At 54.3% G+C, this 17,042-nt stretch overlaps 3 protein-coding genes across 3 annotated transcripts; 1 reads left to right on the forward strand and 2 right to left on the reverse strand.

Annotated features, from left to right (window-relative positions):
* Positions 1–4,247: 4,247 nt before the first annotated feature.
* Positions 4,248–4,797, reverse strand: CORC01_01837 (uncharacterized protein; the record flags this gene model as incomplete). The annotated part of the gene is made up of 2 exons (XM_022613490.1): positions 4,248–4,385; positions 4,426–4,797. The coding sequence occupies 2 exons, from the start codon at positions 4,795–4,797 to the stop codon at positions 4,248–4,250; spliced, it is 510 nt and encodes a 169-aa protein (XP_022479874.1).
* A 6,384-nt stretch (positions 4,798–11,181) lies between these two features.
* CORC01_01838 (uncharacterized protein) lies at positions 11,182–11,691 on the forward strand (the record flags this gene model as incomplete). The annotated part of the gene is made up of 1 exon (XM_022613491.1): positions 11,182–11,691. One exon carries the CDS (start codon positions 11,182–11,184, stop codon positions 11,689–11,691), a length of 510 nt encoding a protein of 169 aa, XP_022479875.1.
* Positions 11,692–13,400: 1,709 nt separating this feature from the next.
* CORC01_01839 (uncharacterized protein) lies at positions 13,401–15,500 on the reverse strand (the record flags this gene model as incomplete). Its single annotated transcript, XM_022613492.1, has 2 exons — positions 13,401–13,850; positions 13,920–15,500. The coding sequence occupies 2 exons, from the start codon at positions 15,498–15,500 to the stop codon at positions 13,401–13,403; spliced, it is 2,031 nt and encodes a 676-aa protein (XP_022479876.1).
* Between the last annotated feature and the right edge of the window lie 1,542 nt (positions 15,501–17,042).

A 17,042-nucleotide genomic window follows, 5' to 3' on the forward strand; every position in this document is an offset into this window, starting at 1 on the left:
AGCATTAGCGGCAAGAGTATCCTTTCCGGAAAGGAGGATGGGAGGGACAGCTCATGCTTTTGAGCAGCGACGTCTGGGTGCTGATCCAAAGCACAAGGCCTGCGAAGCGTCGCTCACGATGCACGAGCAGCAGGAACACGAAGCCTCAGTTTCCTCTTGCCGGACCGATTCTGCGTGGTTGCGAAGTGACACCAATCAATCCCGCCTGCTCTGGTTGTGCGACTCTTTGGAATGATCGAGTCTTGCTGCTTTCATGCTTCCTGCATCAAAATACTGATGGACCCACGCGATCGATCATGGCCCAAATGTGGCCAGTATGTCGTCACCGCAACTCCTTGGGCCCAGCTGAAGAAGCTTGCGCAGACCACGTTGATGTCTTGTGTTGCTATGTCATGCGTATCGTCGCCATTAAATGTCTCGGTTGCCAGCAAATTTGAAGCCCGGTGCGGCCCCTTTTCAGGTTCATAGCTCTCGAGCTCTTACACCGACTCTTCGATCAGGGGCAGGACGCATGACGATTGAACGACCTTGTTGAACACCGCTCTCGAATTTTTCTCAATTATATCTGAGCATCCTGAATGGACATGAAAGCCTGCTGATCCTCTCGTCCTCTTTGGGTCTGGACAGTGTCCGGAGGAATGGGCAACGCGGTGTACTCGGCGATGCCATCAGGAGATGAGGTAGACGCCTCCGAGCGAAAATATCAAAGAGACGAAGACTTGGAGACAGCCGCTTGGGCCTCGACGTCCTTTATCAATCTCACTACTCAGCTCAGACTCGTGATGGATGCTGTCAACGTTAATCGTAGCAGAAGTCACCATAATGATCGCGGATGTGGTCGTGGTAATCCAAGCTTCCCTATGACAAAAGTTTCTCACACATTCAAGAATGAGATGCTGAGAAAGAAAGTGTCTACTGCCCTTGGCATGTGTCTTCCAGAGCAAACAGTGTCTTCTTTCCAAGTAGGAACACGAACAGGAAGATCTGCGCCGGCAAGAGTCTTTTGCGAATGACTATCTTAAGTAGAGCGTTCATCGTGATGAAATTCTGAAGCCGAGACACCTGCGCCAACAACTTGGCTGCTCTAGCCACGACGCGTGCTACTTTCTCGCTTCTCGAGTGTCTTGGAAATATGACGAATGCTGTGACATAGGAGGGAGGACAATATTCGAGACATCGAGCTCGTTGCGGTCTTTCTGAGCATTCGGAAGAGTCCGAATCGCTTGAAGTACACTATGATCGTCGAGCTGTTCTAATACTGGTCCAGACTGCCCAGAGATCCTACTTGTATATGAGCCGCCGCACTCATCCAAACAATTTACGCCTCTCTCGTCTCGTCAAGCTTCCTATAAGACAAAAAGCGCAAAAGAAGATGGGAGTACCAAGTCAGCGGGACGTCGTTTCTCTCAAGGTCTTGGATCTATCACGGCTATTTACCATCCCCCGGCACCAAATCTCGACCTTACCTCACACGTCGCTGACAAGACGACGCCGACAATTATCTAGAAGTCCGGAGACGAAGCTACAACGTCGCTGGGCGGAAGAGACTGCGCGGCATCACCCGAAATGATATCAAAGGCCTGCGATGATACTGGAGAGATCCCTCAACCAGAGAGAGAGAGAGAGAGAGAGAGAGAGCGAGAGAAGATCTGCTTCATCTTCATCCAGAGCAATACGTATACCACTCAACCTAACCTGTGTGACTTCAAGACGGAGACTATCACCTTCCCCGTCAACACGTTTCCCTCTTTGTTGTAGAACACCAATTAACACGACCGACCTTGGACAAGGCCAAAAGAGAAGTGAATAATCGCAATTGGCTCACAAGAAGGAACCACAGTATAAGATCCGTCCCGAAGAAGCAAACGGCACCAAAACGCTGCCTCACCTGCCTCTCCTCCGGCCCGGAAGCGGTGCCCTCCAAACCAAAAGTAAGTACCCGTGTTACCCACCCGGCCCTCGGCAGATACCAAGCCTCATTCTAATCTCTCCGGCCGAGTAAACTTTCCCCGGTGAGAAATTCCATCGTCTTCGAAGTTGGCTGTACAGACCAACCCCCCCGCCCCCCGGAGCCGTCAACCTTCGTCTATGACCTCTAACGATACTCTTCCGCACCAAAGCTCAGGTAGGTAGGCTGCAGCCAGTGATCGCCGCCCTTGTCGTAAAGATTGGAAATCGCTTCTTGTTGGGTGGCCATTGTCATCCCGAAAGATCTTGCAACAACTCGATAGTCTCCCACGTGCGGTGCAGGCATTGTCAATCCGCAAAAAAAAAATCGTATCCAGACTCCAGACTGTTCTGACTCGCCAGGATCTTCAAATGTTGCTTTAACCCCCCATGTCCAATCTTCTCGTGTCGCATTGCGCAACAAACCCACGATCAAACGCAAACAGCCTAATGAAGAATACGAAAACGACAGTGATGGAGAGGGTCCTCAGATAAAACCACAACGATACGAATCACATGTGGAGAGCGAGATACCTATTTTATCAGAGTCGGAGGCTACCCGCGGTATCGCGATATGCAGGCCGCAGGGTTCACCTATCTCCCCCCGCTCAAGTTTCTGCCCAGCGCCGTATCAAGTTATCTACTGACTAGGGGGTAGTGCACACTCAGATAGGATAGGTAGTAACCCTCCAAAGGCAAAGACGAAAAAAACGCCATCTGAAGTTCGTCCTTCGTGATCCATGGCCCACTGGGGGGTTGAGCCTGTGAGGGAGAGAGGAACGGGGGGGGACCACTATGATATTTCCCACACAAACTCTGTTCCAGCATGCGACGCTGCATCGCATACCTGTGGCGCGAACTCGAACGCGAACATCTAGAACACACGCTTTGTGTGCGCAAGTGAGTGGGCAGGCAGTATCAGCCGGTCCAGCGTCTACCCCTCCAGCCCGTTCAACACAGTTGGATGTCCAAGTTGGTCTAGTCCTTTTTCTCTCTGCAAGATACAGATGCCCTTCACCATGTCAGATCTTCAAACGGGGGACGACATAATACGGCACGTGGGGGTGGGGCCATGCCTCGTCGTCCACCCCGTCTAGTTCTACGGACTAAGGTGCCATTCCCATTCTGACTCTGGCTGCTGCTGCTGCTGCTGCTGCAGCTGCAGCAAGGATAGCCTGGGCCAACCAGTCGAGCTGCAAGCAAAAGGTTGAAATTCCTCTCTTATCGTTCGTCGCTGTGAGAAAACCCCTCCCAACACCCAAACAGAAGACTTGAGCGAGACAAGAACGGTCAGGAGACCAGTAGCAGAGTGACACAAACATCTCAGTTTGCCCCTTCTCATCGCAAAGTCATCACGTGGTCATGTAGCTCGCGGAATTTCCGACCCGAGCTAAACAATACTCCTGAGGCTTGTAATTTTTGTAAAAGACTCGAACCGAACTTCACAACCCTGACCGTCTTAGGTCTAGGTTCATCCTCACGACCCTTACTGAATCTCTCAACTGAACCCATTGCAAGTGCCATTTGCAGTGAGGGGTAAACTCCCATTCGTCCATCGGCCGCGCCTACAAGCTGATTGCTGCGCCGTTAGCTCACCCGCCCCGGTGGCTAGAACCAGAGACGACATCGGCGTCCAATGGTAGCAAGGCCGGGGCTAGACTCCGTGGGCAGTGGTATCTGGATTTCCCCGTTTGGCTCTTCCCTAGTGTACTGCCCGCCTCCCATCCAAGCTCATCCAAGCTGCAACCCGAGGGCTTGTCACGCTGGTCCAGTAGGCCCAGCACGAGGAACTTGCATCGATTCATTCTTGGTCTCACTTGCCTAGGAAACCAAGCATTCCCCCCTCATGATGTCAGACCGTACATCGGTCCGCGCAAATTGCTGCTCTCTGGAATTTTGTGCAAAAGTGCATGCGCTTCTACTTAGTTATTTTCCTTGGATCAAATGGGATAACCAGGGCGGTCACTGCGATTGGGATGACATGATGACACCCCGGCATTGTGAGCACGAGTCGCCTACGTACGCTAAGCGGCACAAGGCCCTCGTTTGTGTCGAAGCCTGCGCGCTTTTGCCCCTCTGCTTGGTTGGGCCTGGTGAAGACAACGGTGAACGATGCAATGAACAGGATGGAGGAGCTGCTCGCGCGGCGACTGTCACAGGTGGAACGTAGTCCTGGTCGCAGTATCCAGCCATCGGCAAAAAGCGATCTGGTGGCGAGTGCGGGACATTTGACCGCCTCCTTGAGGCACAGCAGATGGATTCACGATAGAGATGTAGCGTGTTCGTCAGTCAGTGTTTGCTCACTCTCCTTCCTTTGCGTCTCGCCTGCTGTGCATGCAAGCCATCTCGGACAAGCGAGCAAAGGAGGGTGTGTAGTAATTCGGGCAAAATAGGGTTGTGGTGTGTTGGCCACGAAAGCCAAGAAGCGGAAAAGAACCCAAGAGACGCAAGTCTATCTCTTGGTCGTCTGTCCGGCACGACTTGGCGCACCAAAGAAGAAAAGGGCGGGTAGGCGGGTGAGGCGACAAGAAGGCAAATTCGCAGAGCTGCAAGAATACCCCGAGGCCACAGCTGACAGCAGGCCGGACCATGTTCTCGGCTGGGTTCTCTGTGTTGGAGTCGTTCTGGAAAGTTCAAAAGATTTGATGTGAGCTCAGTGGATTCTGGTTGGATGTGCCTTGCATTAGCGGCGAGCCTGTGGTCTGGATTGTCGGCGACAACGAGATGTGTCTCCGGGGAGGGTGTCAAGTGTCGTCGAGGTATGCTGCAAACCTCCTGCTCATCGATGCCCAGACGAGGACCTGACTGCCGCTGGACGGGGGCCAGGCGGGCAGATGGCGCCGCCCCCATTTGACAAGCAGAGAAGACGATAGTTGCTTCTCAGGGTCACTGTTGCATCGATAGTCGCAAAGTGATGGACCGAAAGACAGCCTGCACTACACCACGCGCACAGTGGACGTAGTATCCGCATACGTATGGTCCTCATCAATGGATCAAATCAGTCGGAGATGGTGCCAACCGCCGTTGGCAGGCTTCAGACAAGCTTTACGACCTGATTGTGCCTTGGCATGAAAAGGCCCCTAGCTGCTTCTTGGCAACATCTTGCTGCCTTGCAAAGAGAAGCAAGAGGAGGAGTCTGTGTAGGGAGGTGAGATACTGCAGTGGATGAGGTCATGATGCGAGGACTTCGTATAGCTCGTCAAGCCAAGACGCGGCTCGATCCGCCGTGACGATACCGACAACGAAGACTGAAGATGATGGCTGATCCACAGGGTAGGCACCATTCACCAGCAATGAGTGAGACGTGCAGAGGCTGTTCCAGCACCGCCCAGCGCCTTAGCAATGATGAATACGCGGGTGTGCAGATTGTGTAGGAACGAATGGCCTGTGGATGTTGCGAGAGCGAGAACGAAACGCGGTAAGGAGTAGAGTTCTTGATCCATGTCAGATAGATCATTTCAGCAAAAGACAATAGATGCGACGTTAACAGCAGCACTGCAGTCACCTTCCAATGGCCAAGCCCAAATCCGTGCTGTCTCGCTCATCATTGCGCAAAAATAAGACATGGGTGGTGTCCGTTCTGGCGCAGAACAACAACGGGCGGGATCCGTACTGACGCAGGGAGGAGGAGACCATCCGTAGCTTCTCAGCAAGCGAGACAAGCAGCCAGGATAGACTGGGGGGGGCAAAGTCAAGAATGGGTCCTGCCAGGCCTGTCTGCCTCATGAAGAGACCCGATGGCCAGGGTCTTTCCGCCAAACATGATGAACGTCTTCAATGCGATGGAGCCTAATAAGTTGATCACTGGAAGGAAGCGACGAACATCACCGGGAAACGGCAACGCCCTCAACGAAAGGGGGAAAGGATACCATAACGCTGTGGCCCGTATTCGTGGGTAGAATATGGGGATATGAATCCTTTAACAAGCGACAGGGGAGCGTCCCCGACGAACTCTCAAGATGCAGCGAGCCAGCGGCAGCGCAAAATGCAAAATGGAAACTGGGGAACGCATTGGCCGCCGTGTCGCTCAAAATTTCAATATGGGCCGATACCTGTGCTGCGCGGAGAGAGCGATAGCAAACTCCAAAGGCCTTGAATCTTGCGTGGCAGAGGCACTAGGTGTCTAGTTGCTGGTGCTACACTATGCACAGCATGGGCCACGCTGGGATGTTGCATACGCTTGCATAAAGACGAGGGCCGGTGGCATAACAGAGCCGTCGAAGATCGAAGGCCGGGTGTTTGGGTTGAGGGCCGGCAGGTCGAGGGATAAAAATGCCGCCATGGAAGGGGACCGATGAAGAGACGGGGGACGGCCACTCGGCCACTCGGCCGGATCGCCCAAAAGACCCAATTGGGAACCGAGCGTGCGTCTCAACGAATGGGCAAAAGAGGCCCGGCGGCAGCAAGATGAATCAGGATGGAACTCCCAATGCGCCGGGAGGGAATGTGCATCTTCACTTGACTTGCTGTAGCCTGTCGCCCGCAGGTGTGTCGAAGTTGCCGGTTGTGATGTATCCAAGAAAGAGGAGAGAGGCAGCCAGGATGGTCCTCTTTTCTCGCCCAAAGGAGAGCCCTGGCTGGTGCAGTGGTGCTGCTTGATAGGGGCGTGCGTGTACGTGATAGGTGAGCCCGGTTGACTAGCAGGGCAGACCAGAAGCGGGAGCAGGCAGTGAAAGAGGAGACCTTGAGCCTTGAGGATGTTTCCCTTGCTTCCTCGGGTTGGGCGTGTAAGGGCAGAGACAGTGGACCATGAATACGCGGTTGTTAGTGACTGGGCCAGTCTCTATTCGTATTAACAACTGCGGGCTGTTGCTGGGAGGAACAAGGCGAGGACGAGGACGGTGAGGTTTGCATCTTCGTCACAGCCGGTGGCTTGGAGGTGGCTGGAGGTTTCTTCTCGTGGTGCGACAAGGTGACTGTTGTCGTTGATATGGGGGCGAGGGCGTACACAGCCAGCTAAGACTTGCGTACGCAGTCCGCCGTGGCGCCATGGCGTTTGTTGAAAGCCTCTTGACGGGAGCCGGTCTTAGGTAGGTTTGCGGGACACGACGCCGTCGGCAGTGGCTGGGGGTCACTGTGTAGACCCTAAAAGAGAGACGGCCGATACTGTAGAGTTGCAGTGGGACGAATCCACGAGTCCTTCTGGAGGGTCGAGAGATGTCGAGCGTCTGTGTCAGCGTCTATTGTCAGCCATGCCTCTTTGCACAACCTGAAGGTGAGCAGCAATTGCTGACCGGCCGCTAGTCAGCTGGGGAAGGGGAACCTGGGAGGCCTAAGGATGTGAGCCTGTATCCGTAGGGTGAGGGGAAACACAGCGCAAACACGCGCAGATAATGACGACGCTTCATGTGAAAAGCGGCAGTAGGTAGACAGCACCAGGAATCATATAGCGAGGGACTTTGGGATGCTTGGTGGTGAGAAGCATGGCGGGAGATTGAAGGACAGGCGAAGAGCTGCGAGATGCATGGATGGCAGCAGCAGTGGGGAAGAAACTTCCAGGTTGGCGGACCTGAGAGTACTGAGGCTTGGGAGGATGAATTGAGTGTTGAGTGAGGGGGTATCGAGTACGTACTTTATGCACGCATGCACCAAGTAAGGTAGGTACGTAGTACGTAGTATGAACGACACAAGTGGGACCTGCATCCCGCTCCAAGCGTCCCTCGACACCAGGATGACCAGGGCAGGTCCAGGAGCATGGTGCCGAGGTGGACCAATCAGGCGCGGCAAAATGCCATGGAGATACCCGCTAGTGGCTTTTTGAGAAGAAAGAAGCCAGTCCCAAAAACAGCAGCGCAGATGGAACCAGACCCCATTTTTTCCACTCAAGGGAACCTATCCGTACTTTACCTGAAGCCAGGACAGGGGCGCTTTCCATAGCGCGAACCGACCCACCGCCATCCCGCTACTGCAACCTTCTTCCTAAGTGCGAGGCAGGTGCAAGTCGTCTCCTGGCTCCTGCTTTTGCTCTGAGTCTGCAAGCTCTTTCGCATGTGTCCATCGAGCAACAGCAGCAGCAAACAGCTTGTTGGCAAAGGCGATCGTCGCGAACAACCTACGTACCTCATCACGCCCGCCATGCTCCATTCACAGGTCAAATGGCCGATTTCACAGACCGCCATGTTCGTCTAGCGGGTCCTTGGCATCGCCGTCCTCTGATCGTCTGAGACTTGTTCCTTTCCCGGCTGGCTGCCGCTGCGATGGACAGGTGCCATTGGGTTTAAACTTTTGACGATTTGCTCCGGCGGTGGTCCAGTTATTGCCAACTAACCCAAGATCTGCCGAGGACGAAGGCATTGATTAACCGTTTGTTTGCTTCCACCACCAACAGCAGATCTTGTTGCCCCCTCCCAGGCTAATGCTGACAGGCACAGACACGACAGGACAGAGAGTACAGGCCGCGAGATGGAGATGTGGAAGAAGAAGGACCTTGGAAGTTGGACGTAGTTCCCCCGCAAGCACACGGTTGAGAGTAACCTGTTTCGGTCCTAGCTACGGCGTATGGCGGGGGGGACATCTGGCCCAGGTCGTCCAAGTTGGTTTCTGCTTCACCGGTGGGTGAATGGTCGGCTGCCATCCACGCTCATGCCCTCGCCCGCACCCACGCCCACGATGCCGCAGAGCGGCAGGCACATATACTACGTACACACGGACGTCCCACATGTGCAATGGTCGCGCTGGTCAGACCTGTCAACCGCTGGCTCCCTTCTTTCATCCCGTCTACGGCGCATGTCTGTATGTCTCTACTGTGCGCCTGGTCTCGTGAGCCGTCTTGCAGACGGGCAGCCTAGCTGCCTAGCTGTTGTAGTAGCCCTACCAGCTGTGCTGGCTTTCGACAAAAAGAGGACAAGACTGGCTCTGGTTGCAGACATGATGCGTGGTCTGGACTGGCCCGAGGTAACGCAATAGAGGTTGCAACAATAAAGCCAGCCGCCAGTCTTCTGTCTGCCAAAGTACAATGCAAAGGGCCAGGCACGGGGGCTGCGACTCTGTGTGTGACCCTGGTCCAGCTGGCTTGAAATTCCTTCCTTTCCTGGACTGGAGCCGTCATGGTACGTACCTTGTCCGATTTACGGGCTTTGCAGTCGGTGTATTAAGTAAGAAACATCTGAGGTACATGATATTCCCAATGGCATCCATGTCGAGCCTCGAAAACCTAGAATGAAGATTAGAACCAGAGAAAGGCAAAAAAGAGGGTAGGAGTAACCGTACGTACACGAACGGATACTTTCCATCGCATCGCATCGCCTCGCCTCGCCTCGCATCGCTTCGACATTCGACGGCATCAATGCGCGTGTGTCTTCTCGATGATTTCGCCGCCGCCGTCCAGTGTCAGTGTGGTGTGCGAGTCTGTCCCTTAAACCCCAAGTGTCCCAAGCTCCAGCATTGGGCCCTGCACAAGAAACAAGAGAGAAAGAGAGAGAGAGATGATCCCTGAGTCCAGTTCCAATGCATTTTTCAGAGTATTCGTTAGTCTACGTATGGTCCCCGATGCTGGTGTTTGTTTGTGCTTGTTGGTGCAGGTGTTGGTGCAGGTGTTGGCGCTGGTGCTGGTTCTGGCGTCAGAGCTAGACTGACAGCGACAGCGACAGCCCTCGTTTGGCTGGTGGATCTAGCTGGCCCCGGCCATTTTAGCCCGCGCAGCAGAAAGTGATACAGATATGCGCAGAGCGAAAGAAGGAAACCTAGAGAGAGAAAGAGAGAAAAAGGCGAGGGAAAGTACGCTGCTGCAAGAGAAAATAGCCCACCCCGGGCCTGGATCTCCACGGTGCCCCTGTACGGCGCAATCTTCCAGGTTGGCCCTAATCGACTCTTTCCACTCCCATTGACACCCCAATGGCACCTCCCGGCTTGCTCCAGTGTCCCCATTTGCCTCCCCGGGTCCTACCTTAAGAGGGTCCTCAAAAGTTACGTATCCGCTTCATAGCGCCGAATACGTACCGGTACGTACTGCCGTTCCCTGCGCAATGCACATCCACAATCTCGTCTCGCTCGACCGTCCCATGTCTGTCACTCATCAATTTGCCCTTTCTCACTCTCTTTCTCTCACTTCCTGTGTGTGTCCCCTACCCTGCGCTTGCTCTCTGTACTCGTATACGCACACCACTCTTCGCCTCGCACTCCCCAGTCGGCCTCTCTCTATCCCCTACTCGCTGCGTCTCCCGTTTGTCTCTGGCTGAACCAGGCTTGCCAGGTCCTGTCCGGAATCCACACACCTCGACTTGAGTACCTTACACAATGCCATGCCATCCCCAATAAAACCATCGTGACACCTTCCTCCCCGTGCACGCTCGCTCTCTTCCCAGGCCCTTCTTCTCTTCCTCCGTGTCGTCTCTTTGAAGATTCAGCTTTGCTACATCTGCCAAGTCAAAGGTCGTCCCAAGTGCGCTGTTAAACGGGTCTACGGTTTCTGGTTTCAACGTCCCTCGATTCGCCATCCTCGTCTCGTCTCGTCTCTTCTCTCTCGAGACCTCTGCCGTCTACCGTCTGTCGTACTCCAAACCCAAACCCAAAACCAAAACCAAAACCACCCGTCGGATTGGACTTTCTCTACTTATTCTGCCACCGGCTCCTCCTCCTTCTCGGACCCTTCATTTACGCCTCACTTCCCTCCTCCCTTACCTCGTCTCTTTCGGCCTTAGTCCCAATCTCATTCACAACACCAATCCTATCTCTCCCTTTCCCCACACCGAGTCTCGCTCCCTCTTCGATCTGCCAACCACCCCTGGTTGACATCACCAGTTCTTTCCGCACCGTTCGACTTCGAAAGCGCCTGTCAGTGGAAAGACATTTGGCTTGGGATTCGCCCCGTTTGCACACCTGCTCCATTACCTCACCTACTGGCTGGAACCATTCGAGTGGGTTGATATCAGGCCATTGCTGCTCGACTACCAAGACCATCGGCTTCGCCTGTTTTTCTCCATTCCTTTTCCAGTAGGTCACCTCTTGGTCAAACCTGCCCTCTGCTGTACGTCACCCCAATTCTTCGTCTCTGGTTCCCATTGGTCTCAGTTCCTTCCCTACTTCACCCAATTCCCTTCTTAGCCAATGCGGCTGATTCACTCGTGGACCTCGTCAATGCCGTGACTAACTCACCTTTTGCAGAAGTATCGGCAATTGTATCTGCTCCTCTTTGGACAGACATCTACAGCAATTGGACCACCAGATTCCTCGACACGACACTTCCATCACACCCATCGTTAGCTAGCTAGTCTCGCCAACCTTCATACCGCAACAATGGCCGTTCCTCAAGAAAAAGTGGCCGTCCACACATCGGTCGCCAGCATCGCCCTACCCGAGAAGGCGGCATACTCAAAGTTGTCCGACACCACCGCCCCGGGCACCCTGACTCCTGTCACTTCGACCCCCGAGAAGAACCTAGAGATGCCCTGCGACAGCAACCTCTCTACCCCGCGGTCATACCGCAACGAGAATCCCTTCGACACAGACATCGAAGCAATGATCACCACGACATCCTCCTCCGACCCGTACGCTATGAAGAGCATCACAACCACAAAAGACTGCCCAACGATATGGCCGGGCAAGCAGGATTGGAAGGCCAAGGCCAAGGCCGCGAAGCGTGACAGGGGTTCCTGCGCCTGTATGGCCCGCATGAGCAAGAAGAATCGTATCATTATGAAGGTTGCCATTGGCCTCCTCGTCATCGGCGTCGGCGTCGGTGTAGGCTTTGGTGTCAGCAAGCCTTTGGGCGCACCCATCTGGGGCACCCCGGAGGGACACAAGTGAGAGCGACAAGTCTTGTGGCAACATTGACCCTTTGGCAATGGATTACAAAGCACCCATCTGGCTAAATGGCCAACAATTATACCGAACATAGCCGCGTAAACGCTCTACTCCCACCCCCGACGGCATACCTTCGAGCCGCTTTCTCTTCAGCTTGTATTATATACAACGGCCCACTATTATCGTCGTCCGGAACCCACCCCGGACTGCCAATCCTCTACTATCTCTCTTCTATCGAGCTTTTTCATCAACAAAGGGAAGGGGCCACCATAATTTCGACCAGGCGTTTTTTGGAGTTCAATGCATGGGCAATCCACCAGCGAGCGAGCAGCGGCACTTTGTTTCATTATGCTACAGAGGGTGTCACGTCACCCTTGGGCCGTGAGAGGCCTATGGGCATCGAGGCTATGCGACACGAAGCAAATCCACTCAGATGTCCACGTTTACGGAGAGAACAGGGCTTTTCCTACTTTTCGATTCTTCAAATGGGGAGAACAGCACCAGCACTTTTTGTAAAAGGGGTATTGGGGGCACGCTTACAGCGTCTAGTAGAGACGCATGAGTTTTCTCTATAGCTGCGGTTTGTGGGATAAAAGGATTATTGGGTGGGGATATTTTTGTCCGTCTTCTATTAGACAGCCTCTGTATGCGTCAGGGTAGCAGGCGAGAGCAATCAAAGAGTTCATAACGGACCCCGCAGTCGAGAAGCGCTCTGGCTGACGGGGGATTTTTCCTGGTTACACATATTTGCCCTCTATTCGTTTTGAGCCTCTTGCCAACGATGCGACATGGGTCATCCCTCCTTTCGCGTGTTTTGGCCAAAGTGATTGCCATGAAACGACGCACGTTTGTTGGGGTAGACCCTTCTTTCTACCAAAGACGAGCTGACAAGTATACAGACCGACCACCTCGGCAATCACGTTCACGTTTGGGGAGAGCCACCGAATACAGGATACAAGTGTGGCAGATCCCGACCTGCTCCAACAAAGTTCGAGAAATATCCTCGTTTATCCTAGTACTAGACACACACAACCATACAAAACCGTATGCACACACACACTCTCGCGACAAAAGTTCCGGGTTTTTACCATCTCAATCCATCAATCCAAGATATCGACTGGGAGAGAGGAAATAAGAGAAGGGCGAACTATATCGGAGGTCCAAAAGTTAGAAGATTTGTGTATGTGCGCGCGAGAGAGAAAGAGAGATAGAGGAGACGGGGATATTACCTTGTCTGGCTGGTGTGTGGCTGGAGATGGAAGAAAGGAAAAAAGGTTCGAGTTAGTTTGACCACCCAGTGTCATCCCGCGACAAACCAAAAAGGACGATGGGGTACCGTCTTTGGCATGGTCTTCGGTCCCCTGCCAGGCGAGTTCGGCGCTGTATATGAACGAAAGTGGTTGGGACTTGAGATGATATGGGAGTGAGTTTTGGTGGCTGGGTAGATAGGATTGGATTGGAGCGGCAGGAATGTGTTCGTCGTTACCGCATTGTAGCCATTGTGGTGGTGTTGTTGTTTTTTTGTTCCTTTGCGAACACCTCGGCCGCCCATCCTTTCCTTTCCTTCCCCCCCCCCCACGCTTCCCTATCCCCCCCACGTCTTCCGAAGAAGAAAAGAGTCTCAGTTGTGACCGTACCGTTTCGCCTCATTCAGTTCACTTGACAGAGGACACATGGACCGGGTGGGTGAAGTTGGATTTGGGGGTTGTGCCTCATCCCACCGGGTCGCAGCCAGAGTAGACACGGGGCCACGCAGTGACTGATCTGCGATGGGCCTTGTTCGCCGGACCACGGACGTCCGTTGCCGCGGTGGGCTGCTGCTTGGTGGACTGGGATGTCCCGACGACGGCGCCGTTGTGGCTCGGGTGCCGAGGGCAGGCTGAACATGACGAAGAGGAGGAGGAGGAGGAGGAGGAGGAGGAGGAGGAGGAGGATGATTCAGCGACGACCGCACCGCCACTGGCGCTATATGTGGCTTTGCCATTGCCTTTGCAGATGCATGTGTCTTTTCTCTTGGCGTTGATGTCGGGCTTGGCTCCGACTACGACTACGTCGTCGGCTCTGGATTTGGACCTGCCCTTGCCCTTGTCCTTGGCTGCGGTCTCGTTTGTTCCGGCGGGAAGTGTCACAGCAGCAGCAGAAGAAGCAGAGGCCTCGCTGTTCTAGGGCTTGGCGTTCTGCTTTCCCTTTCGGGCGCCGGGCGTCTCGTAGTGGGACTTGCCGATGCCGACGCCGCCGCCGCCCTCGTCTTCAGAGTCGGATGGGGATGTGGAGCGGAAGGCCGCGCGCCAGGCCGAGCTGCCGACGCGGGGTGGGGAGTCCGAGGTGGATATGCTGGAGACGGTGTCGGGGGTTCGACGGCGAATGGCGGAGGATCTTGCGCTGGATAGCGGGGAGACACCGTCAGAGTTGGCGTTGGATGATTTTGCTGCCGCCTGTGCTGGCGGTCGACGGGGAGCCGCGGTGATAGCAAGAGCAGCAGCACCAGCACCAGCAGCAGCAGCAGCAGGAGAAGGAGACGCGCTGGACGGTGGCTGGATGGATGCTGGGGAGGTGTCGTAGTAAGAGGGGATGTGGCCCGCTGCCCAGGTGCTGTTGTTGCTGCTGCTGGCGGTGGTGAAGTTGCTCCGGGGCGTGGCGAAGGCGCTGTGGACGCGGACGATGGGGAGGTCGGTTGGGGAGCGGAGGCCTATCTGTGCGGTGGTGGAGTCGGCGTCTGTGTTATTGTCGTCGTCGTCGTCGTCGTCTGCTGTGACTGCTGCGTCTGCCGCGTCTGCCGGGTTCGTGTTCTCACGGGGGTGATCGTCTTCGTGGCCCCAGTGGCGACGGGTGCCGGTGCGGCCGTAGATCTGGGCGGGTGGTGGGTTAGTATCTGGTTCTGGTCCTGGTCCGGGTTGATGAGGATCGATGTTGCGGGTGGTGCTCTCTGCGAATCGAAGCTGCCTTGGCGCGCTGGTGATGTCGCCCTCTGCGAGTTTCCCCTCTTCGATTACAGGTAGACCGGTCTTCGGAGGAGTGGTTCTCGGGGCAGTAGCGCTCGGGCTGACAGGAGAGGAGCTGTCGTCGAGCTTGGGGGTTTTGCGACGAGCGAGGGGGTTCAGGTGGGAAGGGTAGACCATGACTTCGGACCACAAGTGCCGTCGGCCCCAGGAGGGAGGATCGTCGTAGAGGGTGATTGGAGGTATCTGGGTCTTGTCACTGGGGTGCCACGCTTCCCATCGACGATTTCTGCGACGAGGGTGCTCTCCAAGTAGGAAGATGCCAGGGAATGTGCTGCCGCTACCAGTCGCAGCAGCAGCAACAGCAGCAGCAGTAGCAGCAGAAATACCACCACGACCATCGCCACCTCGGGCATCAAAGGGGAGAGAAGTAACATCAGAAGACGGGCTTTCACTTACCTCATTCGGGACCTCGTTCTTACCGAGATCGCGCCAGGGGAACCAATATCGTTGGAAGGTCTGCATCTCAATGTCGACGTCCTTGTCCCTGATGCGGCGGCGGCGTTCCAGGTAGTTTGTAAAGAGGGCGATGCCGAGGAAGATGAAGGGGACGCAGAGGAGGACGATGTAGGACCAGGTCAGGTCGCCGTAGACGGGGTCGCGGAGCTTGGGATTGTCTGGGCTTGCAGAGGCCGAGGGGCTCTGGGTGACGTATATGGTGGTGACGGCTCGGGGGACGAGTCTGACAACTGTAGTGATGAGGGTTGTTGGCGTAGCTGTGGGCTGTGGGAATGATGCTAGGATGGGCTTGAAGGTTACGGTAGGGGAGGGGAGGTAGGGGAGGTAGGTGGAGTGAAGGGCCGAGGTGGACATGATGGTGAATGAGATGGGGCTTTTGAGTATGGATGAAAGGGACGGTGTGAGCCTCAGAAGTATGCCGCTATTTGTTGGCTCAGGGAAAGGTATCGTGAGCTAATGAGTATTGCTGAGTCGAGTCGGAGTGCCAGTATCGTGAGCTGCGGGCTGCAAAATGCTGGACAAACAACAAAAAGAAACCTAGCAGAAAAGCCCGAAGATCTTCTAGTATGAGCTCGTTCTAGACGTAGGTGAGTTGTTTTTATTTTTCTAGGTGGAGGGGGGTTGAGTGGTAAGGAAAAGGGCTAACCTACTGGCACGATGGCGTGTGGTATTTGTTGACGTTGTTGTTCAGAGAGAAAGACAAAAGTGAATGGGATCTCTTTCTGTGGAAAAATAACTACTCACAATGTGAGCGTTTTTCTTATTGTTGTTGCGGTCATCAGGTAATGGATGGGGAGTAAGGAGAAAAATACTTGTCTGGGAGAGGTGGTGGACGAGGAAAAGGGGGAGGGAGGAGGAACGCGGTATTCCTCCAGAGCAGCAATTTTTTTTTCTCACCTCACACTTTTTATCTTGCGCCTTGTTTTGGTTTTGTGCGAAAATCTGAAGACGGAGTGATCAAGTCGTTCCTCGCCTCTGCCAAAGGAAGAGAAAGGTGCGGATGTGGGAGGTCAAAGTAAACAATAGCTATGTGTGAGGTGAGAGTGTGGGAGTGTGGGAGTGTGAGGAGTGGGAATAAGAAGGAAGGTGCCGGATAGCAGCCCTATTCGGTCAAGGCCACGGTCGAGGATGAGGCAGATGGACCAGCTGCTTGGCCTCAAGGCGAGTGTTTTTTTTTTTTTTTTTTGGTCACCAATGGAGTGATTGATTACCTTGGGCGGTGAACAGGGTCAACACTGACCAAGACACATACTCTTGCGTCGTGCTTGCCGAAGAGGGAAGAGCCCGCTGAAGAACCTGCAGAATGGAACAAGCTGGGCGAGGGGAGAATATGGGGGAATGAGCAGTCAAAGGAGGAGCACACAAGGTTTGCTTCTTTGTGGGCGGTTGTTGTTTTGGCCTGGATGCTGTTCTGTGGACAACAGCTGCTTTGTTGCTTGAGACGGTATATATGTCGAAGAATCATTTGACTGAGCGGAAGACTTGGACGACAGACTATATCGGCAGTCAGCCAAATGAATATACCGCCAAAATATACAGGCGAATTCGGGAACCCCGAGAAAGACCACAACAGCTCTGGGGACTTTCACGCAAGGTGATATTGCACCTCAAATCCTGCCATCACCCGTGATCCTCGGTATCTATTCTTCATTCCTCTCTCACCAAGACACGACTTTGGATTTGGTACCTAACTGGCTTCAGATCAGAAGGACACATTCTCTTCTGCAAGACGACCACTCAGATATACACCTCGCCCAACAACAAAGAGGCCGAGCAGTCATGGAGACCGGCGTACTTGCGTTCGTCATTGGTTTTTGTTGCGTTGCCGTGTTTGCTCTCTGCTTGATCGTTGCGAATCAAATCAAGAGGAGGGAAAGGCAGAGGGCGGCTGAGGAA

Source organism: Colletotrichum orchidophilum (assembly GCF_001831195.1).
Source record: "Colletotrichum orchidophilum strain IMI 309357 chromosome Unknown Scaffold_10.1, whole genome shotgun sequence".
NCBI lineage: Eukaryota > Fungi > Ascomycota > Sordariomycetes > Glomerellales > Glomerellaceae > Colletotrichum > Colletotrichum orchidophilum.